At 39.8% G+C, this 23003-nt stretch overlaps 1 protein-coding gene across 10 annotated transcripts in view; it reads left to right on the forward strand.

Annotated features, from left to right (window-relative positions):
- The window catches only part of rbm47 (RNA binding motif protein 47), a 205880-nt gene that overhangs the window by 158738 nt on the left and 24139 nt on the right, over positions 1-23003 (forward strand). For 9 of the 10 annotated variants that reach the window (XM_063043265.1, XM_063043262.1, XM_063043263.1 and 6 more), the window contains exon 2: positions 21264-22411. In XM_063043265.1, coding sequence (XP_062899335.1) covers positions 21295-22411 — 1117 coding nt within the window. In that variant the 5' untranslated portion in view covers positions 21264-21294. Of the gene's footprint in view, positions 1-6126; positions 6224-21263; positions 22412-23003 lie in introns of those variants that run through there. The other variant, XM_063043264.1, reaches the window with a different exon arrangement.

Genomic DNA, 23003 nt, shown 5'->3' on the forward strand with positions numbered 1-23003 from the left:
CATCGTCTCAGATGCTTTTAACAATTGTTCTTGTTTGATTCATCCTCCTCAAGCCACAGTGCTTTACAGCTTTAGTTTAGACAAATAAGAAAATGTTAGAATTATGAGCACAAGGGGTTCTGTAGATGCTGGAAATCCAGAGCAATGCACACAAAATGCTGCAGGAATTCAGCAGGTCAGGCAGCATCTATGGAAATAAATCAACAGTTGACATTTCGGGCTGAGACCCTTAATTAGGACTGGAAAGAAATAAATATATCCTACCACCAACCATATCTTTACCTCCTCTCCTCTCTCTGCTTTCAGCAGGGATCGCTCTCTCCATGATTCCTTTGTCCATTTGTTCCTCCCCACTAATCTTCCTCCTAGCATTTATCCCTTCAAGAGATAGAAATTCTACACCTGCCCATTCACCTCCTCCCCTCACCTCCACTTAGGGCCCCAAACAGTCCCTCCAGGTGAAGCAGCACTTCACCAATGAATCTCTTGGCATCATCTACTGTATCCAGTGTTTGCAATTCGGCCTCCTCTACATCGGTAAAACCCAATGTAAATTGGGTGACCTTCGCTCCATCCAAAATATGTAGCATTTCCCAATGGCCAAACATCTTACTTTCCATCCCCATTCCTGTTCCAACATGCTGGTCCATGGCCTCCCCTTCTGCCACAATGAGACCACTCTCAAGTTGGAGGAGCAACACCTCATATTCCAGCTAGGTAACCTCTAGCCTGATGGCATAAAAATAAATTTCTGATATTTTTTTCCCTTCTCTCTTCCTTCTTACTCTAGTCCCCACCCTGGCCTCTGCCCTCTTGCCTCTTTTTCTCACCTGCCTATCACCTCCCCAGTGTCCCTCCTCCTTCCCTTTCTCCCATGGTCCATTCTCCTGTCCAATCAGATTCCTTCTCCAGCCCTTTGTATTTTCCACCTATCACCTCCCAGCTTCTTCCTCATTCTCCCTCCCATCCAGCTGGCTTCACCTATCACCTTCTAGCTTATCCCCCTTACCCCCTTGTCCCCCAACCTTCTAACTCTGACATCTTCCCCCTTCCTTTGCAGTCCTGATTAAGGGTCTCGGCCCGAAACATTGACTGTCGATTCATTTCCATAGATGCTGCCTGAACTGCTGAGTTCTTCCAGCTTTTTGTGTGTGATGTTAGAATTTTGAATGGTTTTGACTGACTTTTTTTACATGTAGAAAATCATAATGAGAAGGTGACAGTGTAAACAGGCACACAAAATCCAAAGTGAAATTCAGGATGAGTTTTTTTTCCTCTCACCAAAGAGAGTGTTGAAAATGTGGAACACATTACTACAGGGGGAGGTTGAACTGAATACTTCACAGGTGTATATAAGAATGCTAAACAAGAGTATGTGAGAGAAAGGAATAAACAGTTACTCATGCCTGTAACACACATAAAAGTTGCTGGTGAACGCAGCAGGCCAGGCAACATCTCTAGAAAGAGGTACAGTCGATGTTTTGGGCCCAGACCCTTCGTCAGGACTAACGGAAAGAAGAGCTAGTAAGAGACTTGAAAGCGGGAGGGGGAGGGGGAGATCCAAAATGATATGAGAAGTCAGGAGGGGGAGGGATGGAGCCAAGAGCTGGACAGGTGATAGGCAAAAGGGATATGAGAGGATCATGGGACAGGAGGTCCGGGAAGAAAGACAAGGGGGGGGGTGACCCAGAGGATGGGCAAGAGGTATATTCAGAGGGACAGAGGGCGAAAAAGGAGAGAGAGAGAAAAAGAATGTGTGTATATAAATAAATAATGGATGGAGTACGAGGGGGAGGTGGGGCATTAGCGGAAGTTGGAGAAGTCGATGTTCATGCCATCAGGTTGGAGGCTACCCAGACGGAATATAAGGTGTTGTTCCTCCAACCTGAGTGTGGCTTCATCTTTACAGTAGAGGAGGCCGTGGATAGACATATCAGAATGGGAATGGGACGTGGAATTAAAATGTGTGGCCACTGGGAGATCCTGCTTTCTCTGGCAGACAGAGTGTAGGTGTTCAGCGAAATGATCTCCCAGTCTGCATCGGATCTCGCCAATATATAGAAGGCCGCATCGGGAGCACCGGACACAGTATATCACCCCAGCTGACTCACAGGTGAAGTGTCGCCTCATGCCTGTCCTGAGGTTGGAGGACTGTCAGTGTAGTGGGTGGGCGGGAGGAAAGGGCTTGTTCTGCTGTCATGGTTTCTGTGTTTTTCTGCCGAGCATTGTGGGCATGCTATGTTGGTACTGGAATGTGTGGCAACACTTGTGTGCTGCTCCCAGCACATACTTGGGTTGTGCTGGTTGTTGACACAATCCACACATTTTGCTGTGTGTTTCAATGTCCCTGTAATAAATGATTGAATCTGAATCAGTCCACTGAAATACAAAAGAATTAAGTGGAACATAAATGCTGACAGAGGCTAACTGGTCTGAATAGCCTGATTTTCCTCAATTTTCTTCAGTAATTTCCTTACCATTGACCTAAGGCATTTGAGGGTTAGGCCAAGACTGTGTGTACCACCAGTGTACTAAACTATAATTAAATATTTGCTAAGAGATGGCAATGGTAAAATAATAGGACTGACTTTCCTTCCTTGGACAACACTTTTTCTCTCAACATGGTCCCAGGGAGCAGATTTCAGTTGGGAGGCTGGACTCCAGCTTGACACGTGGTCCAGAGCTACTTAAGACTGTGTTTCTCGAAAGGTCTTGGCAGATTGTGAGGCTCCAGACTCACTGGTTGCCATGGCTACCAATGAAATAAAATATTTGTGAATGCCAACGTTTGGAAATACCATGGTAGCATCAAAAATTCTAAAACCTTTAAAATTACTTTTCAAAAATTGTTAAAAAATAAAACACAATTAAATGCATTTAGCTGACTGATTTAAACCAGATGTGTCAATACAAAAAGTGTCAGAGTTCAAGTTAATTTCAAGTTAACTTCTTCAAGTTAATTTCATTTGGGCCATTGTCCATGAACTAGGTTAACCCAACATAGTAGATGAATTTACTAGTTTTCTAAGCAGAGAATCTGTCCCTTTGATGTTAAGTAAAAAATGCATTGAGAATATGATCATTCTGAAAGAGATTACAGAACACTGCCTCGCTCGGTTAAATTTAATCAGTATTGCTAAAGGAGACACTGGTGTGACCTTCAAGAACATGCGAAATAAGCTTGCTAGAGAAATAACCAGCAGCTTCCAGAAATAATCAGTCTGTTGATCAGTCACCTGACCAAGGTTTTGCGTTCCGCATTTGATGTGATGTTCTCAGTGACCACAGAAATAATTCATGATTACAATGCTCTAAACTTGTTTTCGGTATTCTCTCAAACACCAGTGTCATGTAGGCTCCAAAGTGAAAAATCTGGATCATAGATTCCAACTCTTTTTTTCTACCATCTCACTGTATAAATAATTCTGAAAGGAATTCTTAATCTAAGGGGCTCCACCTCATGAAAAGATCACTTGGATCTAGCTGAATACAATGAACCACATTTACTCATTCAAGGAGGAGCAAATTCCATGCACGTGTTGTTAAACATAGGATCCTGAATTTATTGAACACTGAATTTGTCAGTTTGCTCATAGCTCAAAAGTCTTTAACATTTAAACTGACACAGATTTTGAGGCTGGTTAGACCTCAATCAGGATTGTGGTCCCATTGTCTTCAATAGGCAACTTAGGATAATGGTTAAGAAAGTAAAGGGGACCTTGTAAATTCAGTATTTATAATTAATTTTAATTGCTAACTTAATTTTTAATAGTCTTAAATGTCTTGGAATATCAGAGAAAACCTGAAAAGTTCACTGGGTTTCTCAGCTAGTTGTCAAAGCTTTCAGGAATCTTTGGGGATTGGCTATTAGAAACTCCATAAGGGATAGGGTGTGCAGGTGGGATTTGGGATAGAGCGATTTATGAGCTGGGTTTCTGGCTGCAGCTTATTGTGGGCAGGGCCATAATGAGTTCCACTGTATAACAGATTACCCTGAGAGCAGCAGAGGCTCAGCAGGCTGTGCTGACTCCTGTACCATGGACGCTAAATGAAATAAGTTGGAGGGGAAAACAGAAAATATAAAATGATTTACCAGTGACTCATCTCTGAAATTTAGTATTTTTTGTGAAATCACTGCAATCTCCAGGGTGTGTGTAATTAGAAACACTTTCTCCCTCACTCACTCACCTACATCTCTCACTGACTCAGCTCAATCTAGGAACCTCTCAAGTTCACAGTTGTGTACCTGTGTCCAACAGCAATGAGAGGAGGACCCAAGGGTGAGATCGCAAAGAATCTTACAGCCCAATGTGTCTGTAACAACACTTTATGGAGTTCTGAAATTGCATTTTGGGCAGGCAAGAGACTTGAAGCCATCAGGGCTACTCCAGTGTGACAGACCCTTGCTCAGTAGTAACAGTCCCCAGAGTATACAGCTGAATGTGGACCTGAATATAAACTTGGGCCTAGAATAAAGGATCTGGCTTGACTCTTTCCCCGGTGCTAGACCCTGTGTGTTTCCTCTTCTGGGCATAGCAACCTGGTTGTTGAACCTAATGTTGAATAGGCTCCAGAATGTGAGCCCAATGCTGGCAAGACCTTGAGCACCTGGATCTACATCAGCCGTGTTCAAGCATCGAAGCTCAATATTGGGTTTGTTGCAGAGCATCTGGCAGACTGCAGGGAGATTTGTTTTACCTCTGCTCTCCAGCTGCAGCTTTCAAGGCCATCCTCCCAGTTACTGTGTATAGAGAGGGTTTACATCTCAGCTTAAACTGGTTGCTACTTTTAAAGAATTGTGGCTATCTCAAGGATTCATTGTCCAGACTCCTAAAATGTATTGCTTTCATGGGAAGGTTGTTGTCCTATACCAATGGCATATGGGCAGACAGCTTTTCTTTCATTAACTGTAGATTCAAGATATTTGGCAGTTACTACTCAGACCATTCTGCAGGAATCCAGAATGATCAGAGCCAGCAAGACTGACCCCTTCAGCATCCAGACCAGATAAGGCACATACCACTTCGGCCAACCATTCAAAACAATCTACCAAGTAGTCTCAGCTCTCTTACTCTGTCTCCCTTTTATTCCCAGTTAGAGCTATTAATCTATTATTAGATTAATAGTTACAACATGATTATAAATAAAAGCTTGGTTCAGCATGATAATTAATTATTGTTCCATATGACAGTGCAGAGTTCCCCAAACGAGTCTAAATTGTAACCAACTAGGTTTTTAAGTACCGTATTTGTTTAAGCCTGGAAGCAATAACAGTGAATGGTTTTCCAGCTTATTTAGTTCTTTGCGACCCATTGAACTGTAGGGGCATTGTGAACTGTATCTCAATCAATACGTAGGGACATCTTGGACCTGATTCAGCTCTTGGTTCCCTAAAAAGGTGTGTTATTTGCTTTACCTAAGTGCTCCTGCAATCTGGTTTACTGTCACTATGTACAAACTGCTTTGACTCATAAATCATTCTTTTGCCATTCCTACCCACCACTGCATTCAGTTTACAAATGGGAACAATTTGTTTTCTCTCTAACTTTTGTTCGTGGAGCTACACAGAAATGAACCCATTGATTCTGCAAAAGAGGTTTTTGCCACAGCATTGTAGCTTCTCAATTTGGGACGACACAGGAAGATGTATTCATTTCACAACAGGGTGCACTGATACAGAAATGAAGGTAGGAAAGCAAGGTTTAAGTAGATGAGGATACCAATAATATTTATTAATGATAAGAATCACATCTTTTAAAATTCCTTCCTACTGGATTCTTCCAAACTGTTGGCTTGCTTTGTGTATATTAGGGAGAGTTTGTTTGCATATGATTAAGTTTCTCCCTGGTCAATTCCTTTGTTAAATTGATTCTAAAAAAATTATATAGTTGTGAAAACGTCAAAATTTCATTTCTCTTTCTCATTCCTCAAGGTTTGATTTGATGTGTTCTGATATCCATTAGTTAAAAATTTGGGCTACCACCAACTTTCAAATAAATTTAGGCAGCAGGTAGTTCACTGTAGTTTGAAACCTGCCCCACCCACTAACTTTTTTTTTTCAGTTGTCCTCAGCGAATGACTTCCCAGGAATTTAAGTAACTGGGGACAATAAATAGGCACAAGAACAGTACAATAGAGTTGAACAGTTCTCGTAATCTCGACGAAGAGCTGTTCTTTGGCTGAGACATTAGTGGTAACCCAGTTAACCCCGCGAAAAGTAAAGGTACAGCAGCCTTTCTCTTTACTAATGTAACCTTTTAAGGTAAATGAAGTGAAAGCTTTGCTGTTAGTTTATTTACAGTAATCATTTTCCTTCAATGTCATATTCTCCCAAGGTTAATAATGATTCAGTCTTTTAGGTAAAGAACACTTTGAGCAAGTTGAAGTTTGTTGCTGTTCTCTGACTTTCAGTGAAAATAAGCAGGAAAATTTGTCCACTTATTTATTTTGTTTGTTTTTCCTTGGATTTTTAATGTGTTTGAACAAAAGGTCTGGTGTCCATAATCTAAACAAATCTGCTGATTCATTAATTTTATGTGGGTGAGATTGAATTGTACAGATCTAGACTTTTGGAGATAACTGAAACTACGTTAGTATTACTAATTACAACTCGCACAAAATGCTGGAGCAACTCAGCAAGTCAAGCAGCAACTAAGCACTGTTCTTTTTGAGTTAACTTTTAATGCTGAGCAAATGTCAGCCTTCTTAATGTTCAGTATATTATAACTTGTAATTTTTCAAAACATAGTTTGAGAATATTCAAGGTCAAGTTCAAGTTCCAGTTCAAGTTTAATTGTTATTTGACCATACACATGAATACAGCCAAATGAAACTGTGTTTCTCTGGGACCAAGGCACAAAACACAGAACCAATAGTGACACACACCACATAGACCACACATACAGTATAGGTACAGTGTAAGAAAATGTTTCGATAGTGTTTACAGTGAGTTTTATTTATAATATCCTTTATATTTTCTGTAATCAAGTAGTTTCTTTATTCAAAATCTCCAGTTCAAGGTGAATACTAAATTCATGTAAAAATGTGAAGCTATCTTGTCACTCTTACTATTTTATGGATGAAGAAAACAACAGGGTTAATGTGGCATTATTATTTAATAAAGTTAGGTCCTTGAGACCATTCTGTTCATTTTATCCTTTAAATTATTAACTTCACCAAGACATCATGAGCATTTTTACCCAGTAGTAAATCTGATTGCCTAATTTTTCATTTATTTCCAGAGTTCCAAAGGGCTAGAGCTGCTCCAAAGATCAGGGGTTAGGTACAAGTTGTTTCATTTGTATCTCTACTGTGCAGATACAACAGTATTTATAGATATAACTGTTGCATCATTTTCTCCAGATTAGGGCTTTCAGCAATAGAAGACTTTGATTAGTGCAAGTCAGTCAGTGGTACCACTGGTTAATCAGTAACCTGATGTTGCCTCAGGTTTCCTTGGTGCTAGGCACTTATTAGATTGAGGTCAACTGTCACTGAAAAGAGTTACTAGCTCTTTTAGGTGTGTGACATCTAACTAAAAGTTTAATAATTGTTCAACATTGCCAAAACATAATTGTGACTGTATCCCAAACACATCCAAAAAATGTTGATCATATGCAAGAATTAGATATATGGCCTCTACAAGAAATGCATAACTGCTGATATTTAGTCTGGCAATGTAGTGGTTAATACAACATTTAACAGCACCAGTAATCGCCAGTAATTTGGGGTTCAACTCCCATCACTGTCTTTAAGGAGTTTGTATGTTCTCCCCATGACAGCATGGGTTTCCTCTCATATAAGATGTACGGGTTAGGGTTATAGTTATGCAAGTGGCAATCTCCATGTCATTGCAATTTCCTTGTATTCCACCTTGCTCTTTTTGACATTTATATTAAATTTGAGTTCATTATTTACTGTCATTCCTTCCATTGGAAACTGTTTCTCTGGGCCTGGTTCTAATCTCTGCTGCTTTTCATTTAAATACTTTTATTAAATTGCACCTTAAACTTGTCTGTTGTAAGGGGAATAATTCTAGCTTGTCTAGACTCTCCACAATTTTAAGGTACGTTTTTCTTATATCTGGTACCACCCTGGTAAATGTGTTCTCCCCGTGGAACGCGTGGGGTTTCTACAGGTGCTCCAGTTTCCTTTCACAGTTCAAAGACATAGCAGTAGGTTAATTGATCATTGCAACTTGTCCTGTGATTAGGTTAGGGTTAATTGGGTTCACTGCGGGGGGGGGGGGGTGTTGCAAAGAGTGTGTACAGGAAGACCCAGGTAGGTCAGAAGGAGAGAGAAAGAGACAGAAAGGGAGTACATTAGCCGAAAATAGAGAACTCAGTATTAATGCAGTATCCTACCCAGGCAGAAAATGAGGTGCTGTTCTTCGCTTCTGGTCCTGATCATTTCTTCCACTGCATGCCATTCCTTAGTGAAATTTTCAAAATTTATTTCATTGGGTTCTATAGTGTATCACTAATATCCCTCTTGAGCACCTGGCTCAACTCTTCATTGTCTCCATGTTATCAGATGGCTTGCCCAACCTGACTCTCACAACGTACAATTTCCATTTGTTAAGCCCTGTCTAACTAATCTAACCAATACCATCTGCCTGCACTTTGTCATTATCCCTATATCTCCCTGTCTATTCATATGTCAGTCCAAACTCTGATATCCTATCTGCTTCCATCTCCTCCCCTTGGTCATGCATTTCAGGCAAGTACCATTCTCCATGTTAAAAAAAAGACTTGCCTCACATATCTCACCTCATTTAAAATTTTCCTGTCTCACACTAAACCGATGCTCTCCAGTTCTCCCACCCTGGGACAAGGCACAAGATTCTGCAGATGCTGGAAATCTTGAGAAGCACACACAAAATTCTGGAGGGACTCTGCAAGTCAGGTAGCACCTATGGAGGGGAATAAACATTTGATGTTTTGGGCCAAAACCTTTCATTAGCACTGGTATGAAAGTGGGAAGAAGACAGATTAAGAAAGTGGGGGTGGGGAAGGAGTACAATTAGGTAAGATAGGTGATGGCATGAACATCAATTTCTCTAACTTTTGTTAATTACCTGTCCTCCTTCTCTCTCTTTCCATCCCCATTTCTGGTTACCCGCACCCTTTCTCTTCTCACCTGCCCATTATCTCCCTCTGGTTACTCTCCTCCATCCTTTTATTTCATAGTCCACTATCCTCTCTTATGAGGTTCTTCTTCAATCCTTTACCTCTTCCAATTATCATTGCCCAGCTTCTTACTTCATCCCTCCTCCCTCACCCACCTACCATTTCCCCCTCACCTGGTCTTACCTATCACCTGCCAGCTTGTACTCTTTCCCTCATCCCCCTCATCTTTTTAGTTTAGCTTCTACCCGCTTCCTGTCCAGTCTCATTCAGTCAACTGTTTATTCTCCTGCACAGATGCTGCCTGACTTGCTGGGAGAAACACAGTATATACCTTATCTGTGACATACATGATTGTAAATAGTTCTATCAGGTTGCCCCTCAGCTTTGATACTCCAGAGAAAATAATTTAAATTTGTACATCCTCTCTCTATAGCTAATACACTCCATTCCAGGCAACATTGCAGTGAACCTCTCCTGCACCTTCTCCAAAGCCTCCACATCTCTTCTCTCATATGGTGACAATAACCCAAATGTGACCTAACCAAATGTGACTTCCCAACTTTTATACTGAATGGCCCAACCAAGGAAGGCAATCAAAGACAATAAGCCTTTCTTTAAAATGACCCTACCCACTTACGTGGCCCTTTCAAGGAGCTGTGGGCTTGTACCTCAAGATCACTAGAGCAATATACCAGCGGGTCTTGCCAATTGCTGTATGCTTCCCTCATCTATATGACTTCTCAAATTGCAACACCTCGTGCTTCTTTTGAAACTTTATCTGCAATGACTCCACCAAATTTCCAGTTATATCCTTTAACAAACTTCTTCACTATCCACAACTCCAGTTTTGATGTCATCTGCACACCTACTAATCAGACCAGATATACATACATCAGACCATTTATGTACATGACAAACAACACACTTCAGCACAGATCCTTGCAAAACAACACTGAGAAGCACCCCTGCACCACTACCATATGTCATTTATGACCAAGCCAATTTTGTATCCAGTTTACCAACTCACAATGGATCCCATTTGACTTAATCTTGTGGACCAGTCCTGTTGCCTGCTCAATTTCATAATTCTCATGTTCACTTCCTTTTATGTCCTAGCCTGTAGCCGCATAACCTTTCAATAACCTAACAATGTTTAAAGGACTTCTGTATCCCCAAGTGGTACAATCCCTGGTAAGGCAGGAATGACCTATTCTGAGAGTTCAGTTTAAAGACAACTATTTTAGAATTTTGAATAATTATGGAATATCTATTTTCCTTTGAGGTACAGCTGACAGTATTGCAAAGACTCTTTGGATACTACCTCAGCCATATCTAACATTCAGCATTTCCCCTCACTAAGCTTTTTACTTTAGAGACCTATGTTTAGGGGCTCTAAGATATAATGTCGTTCAAGACAATACCAAATTAATGTTTTTCTTTAATTTTAGTTCTGTACCAAATTTATTATTTCCCTTTTCATACTGGCTTTCTGTAACACACACTAAGGAAATTGGAGTAATTAATCTCTTCTAATTTATTAAAACTTTTAATTGAATGAAATTACAAACAGGTGTTAGTAAATCACTTTGGCAAAGGGACTGGAAACTCAGATTTCGGTAAAGAATATAATATTCTCCTCATGAACATCAACATATAACAGATAAAAGACAAACTGAAATATCCCAGCAGGATATTGAAATATATATTCTTTCCAACATTGGTAGTAGTTGTAAATCAAGCTTTTTAGAAGGTGGTTGATGACTAAACTTGCAGAAGTTTAACTATCAACCATGAATTGTGTGCTTTTCAATTTTCTAATGCAGCAAATACCATTTACTCAAGTAATCCATCATCACTTCTAATTCAGCAGTTCTGTCAAAGTGTTACATCTACAACATTTCCTGTACTTTGAACTGTAACATTAAGGGCACTTAATAATGTTCCTGCAGAAATAGGAACAGTGCAGTTTATATGTGGATGTAAGGGATACCATTCATCACTTAAAACTTAATGAAAACATTATTTGAATTTTCCTGTAAATAAGAAAGACTAATGTGATGGCGAATTCTGCTCACTGTAGATGGAAAATTTGTGTCCCAGGGCACTTGCATGCAGTGTTTTCCCCTTAAAATGAACTCCTACAGAACCTAAATACATTTTTTTTAAAAAACTACATTTGTCTTATCAAAGCTTGCTATCATTCTACTTGTTTTGCTTCACCTGAAGATGCACTTTCTCTGGTGTGACCCTCCACTATCTCCTCGTTAAACAAAAACAGTCATTATTCACACATGAGCCTTGATGATGGCCAGATTTTATTCTTAAATTGTGCTATTGGACACAAATTTCCGTAATGTATTTCCGTGAGCAACCAAGAAAGAGATTATTTAACTCTGCTATTGAGTCACGCAGGATAATTGGAGCAGATATAGGACATTTGGCCCAAATAGTCCATGGTACACCTGAACCCTTTCTGCTCTTTCCTCCAGCTCTGAACACTTGGTTATCCCTGATTTTAATCTCTCCACCATTGGAGGCTGTGCCTTCAGTTGTCAGGGTCCTCAGCTATAGAATTCCCTCCTTCAACCTCAATACTTCTCGACTTCACCTCGGGATGCTCCTTCAAACCTAACTTTTTAGTCACCTGCCTACTATCTCCAATGGGCTCAGGATGAAATTATGTTTGTAACAAATGCTGTGAAGCGCCTTTGGATATTTTACTGTTGTAGAAACACAGGGTGTTGTTGGTACTATATTGCTGTTGTTAATTCCGCATGGATCAGAGTTTTGGATCTTCCTAATCTTTGTTCCTTAAGAGTTCACTGGATTATCGAGATAAATGAACCAATTATAATAAATAATACACAGATCATTCAAAATCCATGCCACAGATTTTTATTAAAGCAAATTACTAAGGGTAGAAATGTGCAGGGAATAGATGTGTTGCACAATCATTCTGGTAATTGGGCTGCTGTATGGAAAACACTCTTTCCTATTAACTCAAGTGCACCCAATTTGGAGGGCATGTGTCCTTTAATATTCAAGGGTGCAAGTGAAAGTGCCAGGAAACTTCACTATATGCACAGATTTTATGATTTATTTCCTGACCAAATTGTTCTTGTCAATATCCTTTCTTACACAATTCTGCAAGCAGAAAATGGTAAGGTTGTGAGGTGTTTTATACTGTACCCCCTTAATAAGCTGATTATGTATTTGACCCTTGGAGTCATGTGCATTGCCTGAGTTACAATTTAAAATATTTTTTTTTCCCTTTTATTGGAAACAAAACCAATAGTGACTGGTACACACTGACTGTTGTTTGAACTTCCTTTGTTTTAATGTGAAGTTGATAAAGCTTCACTTCCAAAGGAGACCTTTATAATAATGCTTAATTCCTGTTTTACGGATAAAAGAGTGATCCCAAATTCCCAGATGATTTATCACAACTTTGTGTTGTGATTTTGGTGTGAGTCAGTAGAACTGCATACACGTGATATTATCCCAGAGCCTCCACTAATCTCCCACTAACTTAACAGCAGGAAACTGAAAATCTCAATGGGATTTTGAGATTTATTTGTTTCATAACCAATATTCATTTTAATAGTGAAATAATTAAGCAGGTTAAAAGGTAATGGTAATATCTTGCAAAAAAAATTGCAAGATTTTTTTTGCATCTTCTAGTTGATCTCCACGGTGATGCTTACAGGTAGTCTGGGTTAAGGAGCACTACTCCAATAACTGCTAATCAGTGCCTTTCAATTATAGAACATAGAACATAGAACAGTACAGCACAAAAACAGGCCTTTTGGTCCACCATGTTGTACCAAACCAAATAAAATATTATTAATCAAATGGCCAACTAAACTAATCTCTTTTGCCTACATAATGTCCACATCATTTCATTTCCCTCATGTTCATGTGCCTATCTAAATGTCTTTTAAAAATCCCCAATGTATCTGCCTCTACCAGGCAGCACATTTCAGGTACCCAGTACTCTCTGTGTAAAGAAAAAAAATTGCCCCTCGCATCTCCTTTGAAATTACCCCCCGTCACTGTAAATACATGCACTCTGGTATTAGGGAAAAAGATGCTGTCTGTCCACCCTATTTATGCCTCTCATAATCTTATAAACATCAACCCAATCTCCCCTCAGCCTCTGCTGCTCCAAAGAAAGGAACCCAAGGTATCGCTGTCAGGTAAAATGAAGTGACAGGACTAATGTTAAGTCAATTAAGGGGCATTCATTGTGGAACTGTAAATGTAAATAAACCTCCACTCCCTGATTAAGGAGAGATTGAGTGAATCAAACATACTAAAACAGTGGGGAATGTTGGTATACTTTATCATGAGAGTTTTAGTCCTTTGAATTGTGAAAGCTTACATGATTTTTATGTGCTAAATGCAAGACAGTGATGTGAGTTTGCTGAGAGTCTGATGTTATGGACAAGTAACCCACTTTTAACACAGGCCTATTTTTCACTCTTTTAACTGATAAGAAGGGGGCATGAGAAGGCCTTGGTGAGTAGGGTAAAGGAAAACCCCAACGTATTCTTCAATTATGTGAAGAACAAAAGGATGACAGGGATGAAGATAGGACCGATTAGAGATAAAGGTGGGAAGATGTGTCTGGAGGCTGTGGAAGTGAGCGAGGTCCTCAATGAATACTTCTCTTCGGTATTCACCAATGAGAGGGAACTTGATGACGGTGAGGACAATATGAGTGAAGTTGATGTTCTGGAGCATGTTGATATTAAGGGAGAGGAGGTGTTGGAGTTGTTAAAATACGTTAGGACAGATAAGTCCCCGGGGCCTTACGGAATATTCCCCAGGCTGCTTCACGAGGTGAGGGAAGAGATTGCCGAGCCTCTGGCTAGGATCTTTCTGTCCTCGGGAATGGTACCTGAGGATTGGAGGGAGGTGAATGTTGTCCCCTTGTTCAAAAAAGGTAGTAGGGATAGTTCAGGTAATTATAGACCAGTAAGCCTTATGTCTGTGGTAGGAAAGCTATTGCAAAAGATTCTTAGAGATAGGAGCTATGGGCATTTAGAGAATCATGGTCTGATCAGGGACAGTCAGCATGGCTTTGTGAAGGGCAGATCGTGTCTAACAAGCCTGATAGAGTTCTTTGAGGAGGTGACCAGGCATATAGATGAGGGTAATGCAGTGAATGTGATCTACATGGATTTTAGTAAGGCATTTGACAAGGTTCCACACAGTAGGCTTATTCAGAAATTCAGAAGGTATGGGATCCAGGGAAGCTTGGCCAGGTAGATACAGAATTGGCTTGCCTGCAGAAGGCAGAGGGTCGTGGTGGAGGGAGTACATTCGGATTGGAGGGTTGTGACTAGTGGTGTCCCACAAGGAGCGGTTCTGGGACCTCTACTTTTCGTGATTTTTATTAGTGACCTGGATGTGGGGGGTAGAAGGGTGGGTTCGCAAGTTTGCAGACAACACACAGGTTGGTGGTGTTGTGGATAGTGTAGAGGATTGTTGAAGATTGCAGAGCCACATTGATAGGATGCAGAAGTGGGCTGAGAAGTGGCAGATGGAATTCAACCTGGAGAAATGTGAGGTGGTACACTTTGGAAGGACGAACTCCAAGGCAGGGTACAAAATAAATGGCAGGATACTTGGAAGTGTGGAGGAGCAGAGGGATCTGGGGGTACATGTTCACAGATCCTTGAAAGTTGCCTCACAGGTAGATAGGGTAGTTAAGAAAGCTTATGGCGTGTTAGCTTTCATAAGTCGAGGGATAGAGTTTAAGAGTCGCGAGGTAATGATGCAGCTCTATAAAACTCTGGTTAGGCCACACTTGGAGTACCGTGTCCAGTTCTGGTCGCCTCAGTATAGGAAGGATGTGGAAGCATTGGAAAGGGTACAGAGGAGATTTACCAGGATGCTGCCTGGTTTAGAGAGTATGCATTATGATCAGAGATTAAGGGAGCTAGGGCTTTACTCTCTGGAGAGAAGGAGAATGAGAGGAGACATGATAGAGGTATACAAGATATTAAGAAGAATAGATAGAGTGGACAGCCAGCACCTCTTCCCCAGGGCACCACTGCTCAATACAAGAGGATATGGCTTTAAGGTAAGTGGTGGGAAGTTCAAGGCGGATATTAGAGGAAGGTTCTTTGACTCAGAGTGGTTGTTGCGTGGAATGCACTGCCTGAGTCAGTGGTGGAGTCAGATACACTAGTGTATTTAAGAGACTACTAGACAGGTATATGGAGGAATTTAAGGTGGGGGGTTATATGGGAGGCAGGGGTTAAGGGTCAGCACAACATTGTGGGCCGAAGGGCCTGTACTGTGCTGTACTGTTCTATGTTCTAAAGTATCAGAAAAAGACTAGGAATTTTGACAAGGCTTTTTACCCCCAGTTACCACAAATGTTGATTTTTTTTTATGCACACTGATTTGTGAATCAATGTCCAATTAAGAAAACTTGACTATCATCTGTGTGCTCAATAAATGGTTCATTTGCAAGTAGACTAGGATTTGAAGTTTGAAGTAAAAGCTGGGCTGCTCTCACCCCAATGACATAAAGTCAGAAAGAAACTTCTGAAGTCTGCACATGAGCATTAGAAACAGAAATCCAAAATATGCAGAGATGTACTGTCTTCTTCTCCAGGCTAATCGGACAAAATCAGTGATCTGTTAAGAATTTTAGATGTTGATCAAAAAAAAAAGTGAAACATGAGTTTTTAATTTTGGCCTAAACCATGGGTCAACAACATTTGCTCAACAACTTTTCCAGTTTTAATTATTTAATTTCATATTTCAAAATTCCATACATTTTAACTTTCTATCTTGTATTTTAATCCTATTTGTGTATTCCTATCATTTTATGTTTGAAAAATATTTTTTTTAAATTACATAAGTTTTTTTTATTTGTTCACTGTCTTGATATTTCGACATTGTTTCTCAGCTTGCTTTATAGCCATACTGCTGCTACTGATCTCTTAAAACTAGGTGTGACAACAGACTGCATCAGAAACTTGAAACCCATACCACAGAGAGCATTCCATGCTTGAGCATACATTTTTTAATGTCAGCCACAAGTGCCGTTATTTAGCTTCTGACAGGAAAATCGCCGTGGTAAGTTGTAAAAGTGTATGTTGTAATAGTGAGTACTCTTCCAAAGTATTGTAAAGTGTTGTAGGATGCCCTTGGGTCAACAGTAGATGGTAATTAAACCCATTTTTCAATCTTTGTCTCTGTTAGAATTTTTTCGTCCAAAGACTTTGCACATCAGCTGTTTTGTGAATTTAATAACTGTGCTACCTTAGTAGATGTTTATCTAAACTATTCAAAATCCCAGAATTCAGCAGGAGCTTGCATTGGGTTATCTGCTATTAGGCCTCTCAGAACACGACAAATTGAGTAGAGCAGAATTGAGCTGAAGAGTTTCAACCCACAAATCTGATCACTAATCAGAGATTTCGGATGTGGGAACACAGACGTTGTCATTTCATAAGATTTCAGTGATTAAAGTAACCACCAACGTTCACTGATTGGCCTTGTGTAAATAGAGGATTCCATAACTTGATCAATGTACCTCTTGTACAAGAAAAAAATTCAGATTTAGAAGTCAATCCACTAGGTCAGAATCTTAAATGCTTTAAGATCTACAGGATTTCAAAACTGTGTGAAGTACATCACCTGAGTTATTTCAGACTTTGAACAAATAAGGGAAAGAACTTTATTCACGCCCATCCGGTGTATTGACAGATGTTTCATTGGGTGACTTGTACTTTGAAGAAATGTACAATGTAGAGGAGACTATTTTACCATTATGTCAATCCCAATCAAATGATCACTCAATCCTAACCTTCATTTGGCTGCCAATTACCTATTATGGGGGTTTAAAACATTCCCCTTGTCTGCACAAGTTTTTGTAAAAATGGAAATAGGATGCAATTGACAAATAGTATGTTTTCCAACTTTGAGGGTAATATTTAAGAAAAATTTATTTGATACACCTTGTGCTATTTATTCATAAACAGAAGGATAGAGTACAGTGATGTATGAAAGGTGCCCTTTATATAATGCAAACAAAATTGAACCTACAGATATATAGTCATTTAGTCGTTGCCAGCTTAAGTTGGAGATATTCTTGAAGGCTTAATCATGTGATGTTCCCATCACATGACATTTAATCACATGGTATCCAACCACATGATATCAGTGAATGAGATTCTAATTGCCAAATAGAGGTTAAGTCCTCTGAGGTTAAATTTTGATGCAGCTTTATGCTAGGAGTTACTGTGTGAAAAGTTATGAGAACTGGGAGACCAACTTTGAGCAGGTGAACAATGAATGGCTGGAAGGATTTAGAAAGGGCAATTGGCAGAGTGTGGAGCTAGGTTTGTGAGAGGAAATTTTTGATTGCATTGAAATTGCACATGTGTTAACACTTGTGACTTAATATAATTAATAGTGTTGCAATAACTCATTGTTAATACATTGGTATGTGTATATAAAGAACCAGGTGTTAGATGATAATATCCTATATGTATTAGTTGTATCTATAGTATGTCACCTTTTTAATGTGTTTTAAAACTATAAGAAACCCCTTTCCAGCATAAAGGGCATTCAGGCTCCCCAGCACGTAACATGTTTTGATGGGTTCCATCTACCTCTATGTAATGGTGCCAGTTCTAAACTGGCAGGCTGCGTCGCATAAGGAGATGGTGATGTATGCTCATCTATTAATAGGTATTTGATTTTTATGAACCACCTCTCATAAATCTAAGCAACTGATCTTGGCTGCTGATGGTATTTGTTTTCTTTCATTCTATTCATATTTTCAAGATTTTCTCCACTGTAATTAATATAGCTGAGATAGCTTAACTATCTCTATTGTGAAAACTTAGGCTTGTGTGTTACTTATAAAATTGGAACTACTTATTATTGAGATTCATTTGCTGGAATGCTTGTCAGCCACATGACTTGAAAATTCCCAAATACCGTGAAGTCCAGCAAACAGCTGGGCAATCAGCAATCATTTATATTGAGCAGTGGAAGATGCAGTCATGTGCTTATATTATCTGAAAACCTTCAAGTTTTTTAAATCAGAAGATTCTCTCACTTGTCCCATCATTGTCACTCTTAAATCAATACTGTCTTCACCAATGCAGAGTTTCTAGGATAAACATTAATAGCTGCCCAAGTATAGTTAAGTACAGAGTGGATTTCCTGACGGCAATATTATGTGTTACAGTTCATCTATTTTTCTATATGAACTGCAGTATGCATTTGTTTTACAGAGCTGTATTACTGATCTCTGGTTAGCTATAAGCATGTGACTGAAAAGCTCACGTACTGCACAGAAAAGTTATTAAAACTGTTCTTCTCCATAATTTCTTTTGTGAGCTATTGTGTATGCTTCAAGAACACAGTATTACTCCATCCCAACAACACATCTCGCTTCCGCCCCTCCTTCCCGCGACCCCCCCGCAAACTCTGTAGGACAAGATATGTGCTTTATATTAAGTAAAGTAGAAAACATACAGATCTGAAAAATGTACTGTATATGCAACTCAGTGCCCATAGAGCCTTTAATTTGCCTGTATGATAAAGTTTGCTTTTAATCTTTTGACACTGCATTAAACATCAGTGTAGTAAGTGGTTGACATATCGAATTTGGTGTTATTCAGCCTCCTGAGTTTCAAGCCAGATTGCTCAGCATACGAAACAAACTATCAAGATTTACTGTTGGTTTCCAGTGTTGCTAATGCAATATGGATTGTGTGGCTTTCAGCTATAGTTTCATTCATAAAGGTTTTAAAACCACCAGTGCATTGAACTAATTATAGGGAACTATATTGGCTGTATATGCATAGAGAATAAAGTATTTGCTTTAAACGAATAATTTGATTTGGGTAACTGAGAACACAAGTGTTTACTTCTGAACTACATAATACTCAGAATAATCACTTTAACACATTTTCTGTGTTTTGTTTGACCTTCCATCCAAAATATCACAAGGATTTTATTTCTTTAGAAGGGCACACCTCTCCTTAGCATTGGTACTTCCCACTTTTAAAACCAAGTTTGCGTCATATTACAGACAAGGTTTAAAATGGCCAAGCTCCTCAGATGACATTGGCGCTGTAATGGTGACAAATCCATCAGCAGTTGCTATCTAATTAAAGCTGGCCTCAGCTTCACATACCCACATTTGCAATTAAATACAGTAATCGAGAAGTTGTAGTTAATGCCCTGCATCTATGCACAGTTAGTGATTTGATGTGTTTTAAGAACTTGTTATAAAACCATCAAAAGGTGTAGTTGAGGTTTTGACAGTGTCATTAATCATAATTCTTGCTGAGCAACTTTGTGTCAGTTTCTTTACACTTAAAAATCCACGATTATTAAAAAACTGACATTTTGCTGAGAACTGGTGGTAGTTCCACACCAAATTGCTGGCATTTCTCAGTGTGGGCACCATTATGTTTTGGCGCTCCAATGAACAAGCAAGTCACTTTCTGTGTATGTTAGAGAGTGTGTTCATAGATCCTGTGGCTTATTAGACCTGCCATTAAACATGGGAGCCCACTGATTTCAATGAAGATTGTAAGATTGCTATAAAGAAAGACAAAGCAAATTCCTTTTAATTAACTTGAGCCCTGTTTAATAATAATGTATGTATTTTAGTTGATTATAGTTTTCTGTTTTCAATTTATGCTTTTTACTATTTCACTTTTAAGTCTTTAAGTGTTTTGTAATGTCAGAGACAGATGTATTTAAAAATGTTGACGGGTGGAAATAGTAATTTTGCTTTCTGTCAAAGACCTTGAGTATTACACACTGCGTGTTCCAGCCCAGCCACATTTTCCCATTGTATTGTTTGAGGCCCTTCCTACCTCCCAGTCCCTTGCTGCTTGATTTTAAAACCCCCTGAACTGGCAAGGTTGACCTATTGGATTTGGCTGAGGCAAATTCAGTGAAGATGTAGCTGAGGGTAACAGGTCCATGTCAGTAAATAGCTCAGCCAGTGTTTGATATTTGATATTTCAGCTTCCACATTAATTCTTTGTCTTCATCTCTTTTCCATTTTTTTAAAGTAACATTAAAATTATAATATGTGCTTTGAGATCTGTGAGAATTAGTCTGCTGGGCCGGTCAGCATCATTTTATTTACTGCTTGATGCTGCTGATCTCACAGATTCCACCAGATTCAAAGTCATATTAGGATAGAGGGAAGTGATGCGCAGGATGTACTAATTCTTTTGGGTTACCTTTTACTTGCACTGATCAATAAAGTCCATACCTTCATTGCTAATTGCATAATCCCTTATTGATAAAGTAATGCCAATAATTTCTTGTATTTTCAATGAAATAACTATTCGGTCAGAATATCAGCATGCTCATCGGACTAGCACAAAGCTCAATTTGAAAGTGTTGAAGTATGTTTTCATGTTTTATTGCCATATAGATAAAGTGTAACATAGATCAATACTGCCTCTTATTTTCATCCACAGAAGTTAGTGAATATGTAAATCAGACACTGCAAAATGAGAAGCCGATCTCCTCTGCCTAATTGATACATCAAAATCAAAATTTCTTCTCTGTCCAGATTTAATCAGAAGTTATGCCACATTATGTTCCACAGACATTTTGCATCACTGCACTTGTTCCCTTAACAGAGCACAGCACAAAGCATTTATGTCCTCTTCCTGTTATGGTTGCTCATTGGCTGAGGGCCAGTGTTGTATTAGGCCACTTAAAATTTCAGAAAGGTGAAATGCAAACACAGCATTCGCCTCCTTTAGCTAAGAATGTTTCTCTTCACTTTATTTTGATACAGAGACATGCACGTGCTATTTTAAAAATATCATTGTGCTGACAGTGCCTGAAAGAAAAACAGAGGTAGAGTGTGGTAATTTCTAAAATCAATAAAGCAAGTTACCATGTAGGAAGAGCTAAGCAACTAGTCCAATTCCACTACGTATTTGCTCTCACCATTCAGTTGCTGTATATATCACTTTAATTCTGACTAATTGGTTGCTACATTCCTCTGCATTTCAGCAGTGACCTCATTGAGACCTTGAGGTTGCTGGAGCTGCTTTACAAGGGCAGGTTTTTTATTCAATGTCACAAAGCCAACTGAAGTTTCCTCTCTTCCCTTTTCAGGTCTGAGCACAATTTGAATGGTTTAGACAGAATGACAGCTGAAGATTCCAATACCATGATGAGCACAGATTCCTGTAACACGTCTTCAACTAAAGCCATTGAAGGGGTTGCCGGTGCCCCTAATGAGTCTACTCTTCTTGCACTAATCGAACGTACCGGCTACACGATGGTCCAAGAGAATGGCCAACGTAAATACGGTGGCCCTCCTCCAGGATGGGAAGGGCATCCTCCTCCACGTGGCTGCGAGGTTTTTATTGGGAAAATTCCTCGTGATGTTTATGAAGATGAGCTGGTTCCCATTTTTGAGTCGGTGGGGCGAATGTATGAAATGCGGTTGATGATGGACTTTGATGGCAAAAATCGTGGCTATGCCTTTGTCATGTTCACAGCCAAGCACGAGGCCAAAAGGGCAGTCAGGGAGCTCAATAATTACGAGATTCGTCCGGGAAGGTTGCTTGGTGTTTGCAGCAGTGTGGACAACTGCAGACTTTTCATTGGGGGCATTCCGAAAATGAAAAAAAGAGAAGAGATTTTAGAAGAGATTTCTAAAGTAACAGAAGGCGTGTTAGATGTGATTGTCTATGCCAGTGCAGCTGACAAGATGAAAAACAGAGGATTTGCGTTTGTCGAGTATGAAAGCCACCGAGCTGCTGCCATGGCGCGGAGAAAGCTGATGCCTGGAAGAATCCAGCTGTGGGGTCATCAGATCGCCGTTGACTGGGCTGAGCCAGAGATTGACGTCGATGAAGATGTGATGGAAACTGTAAAAATTCTGTACGTGAGAAATCTAATGATTGAAACCATGGAAGACACAATAAAAAAAGTGTTTAGCCAGTTCAACCCTGGATGTGTAGAACGAGTGAAGAAAATTCGTGATTATGCTTTCGTTCATTTTACCACAAGGGATGACGCTGTTCATGCCATGGAGAAACTGAATGGAACTGAACTTGAAGGTTCCCACATTGAGGTGACCCTCGCCAAGCCTGTAGACAAAGAGCAGTATAATCGTTACCAGAAGGCAGCAAAAGGTGGACCAACAGAATCCCCTCAAGCAAACATCATATACTCCTGTGATCCCTACACACTAGCTTACTATGGGTATCCCTACAACACTTTGATTGGTCCCAACAGAGAATATTTTGCCAAAGGTCAGTAAAATGCTAAGATCTGAAGACATTTCAATATTTTACAAAGGATGTTGCTTCTGTATGTGTGTTTTATTTTCCTTCACAACCATAGGTGTTGCTATGAAGACTAGAATTTATTGCCCATCCGTGTCTGTTCTTGCTTCGGTAGTGCTGAGCTGTCTTTTGAGCCATTGGTGGACATGTGATGAATGCAGTGATCTTTGGGGAAAGGGGAAGAATTCATGATGCCTGTCCTGGAGACGGTAGAGTTGCTGTCCTTGTCCTTCAAGGTGTGAGAAGCTGTGTGTTTGGCAGGATCCCTGGTAAAGTTATTGCCGTTCCTGATTAGCAGACTCCACTCCCCAAATTCAGGCATTCGTTCACTCTTAACAGTCATGCACCAGGACGGCAGTGTGTCCTGTCTTGGAGGAGATGGAACTGTGCACCAATGGCTGAGGGAATAATTATTTCAAGTGACTGAATACATTGCCAGTCAAGCAGGCTGCCTTGTCCTGATTAGTATTCGGTACTCATTTTCTTGAAGGGTTCTGTGTATAGTACAGGCTTTGAGTGAGTTACCAAGTGAATCACTTGCACAGAATATTCAGCCTGT

The sequence above is a fragment of the Mobula hypostoma genome, chromosome 3 (genome assembly GCF_963921235.1).
Source record: "Mobula hypostoma chromosome 3, sMobHyp1.1, whole genome shotgun sequence".
Taxonomy (NCBI): domain Eukaryota; kingdom Metazoa; phylum Chordata; class Chondrichthyes; order Myliobatiformes; family Myliobatidae; genus Mobula; species Mobula hypostoma.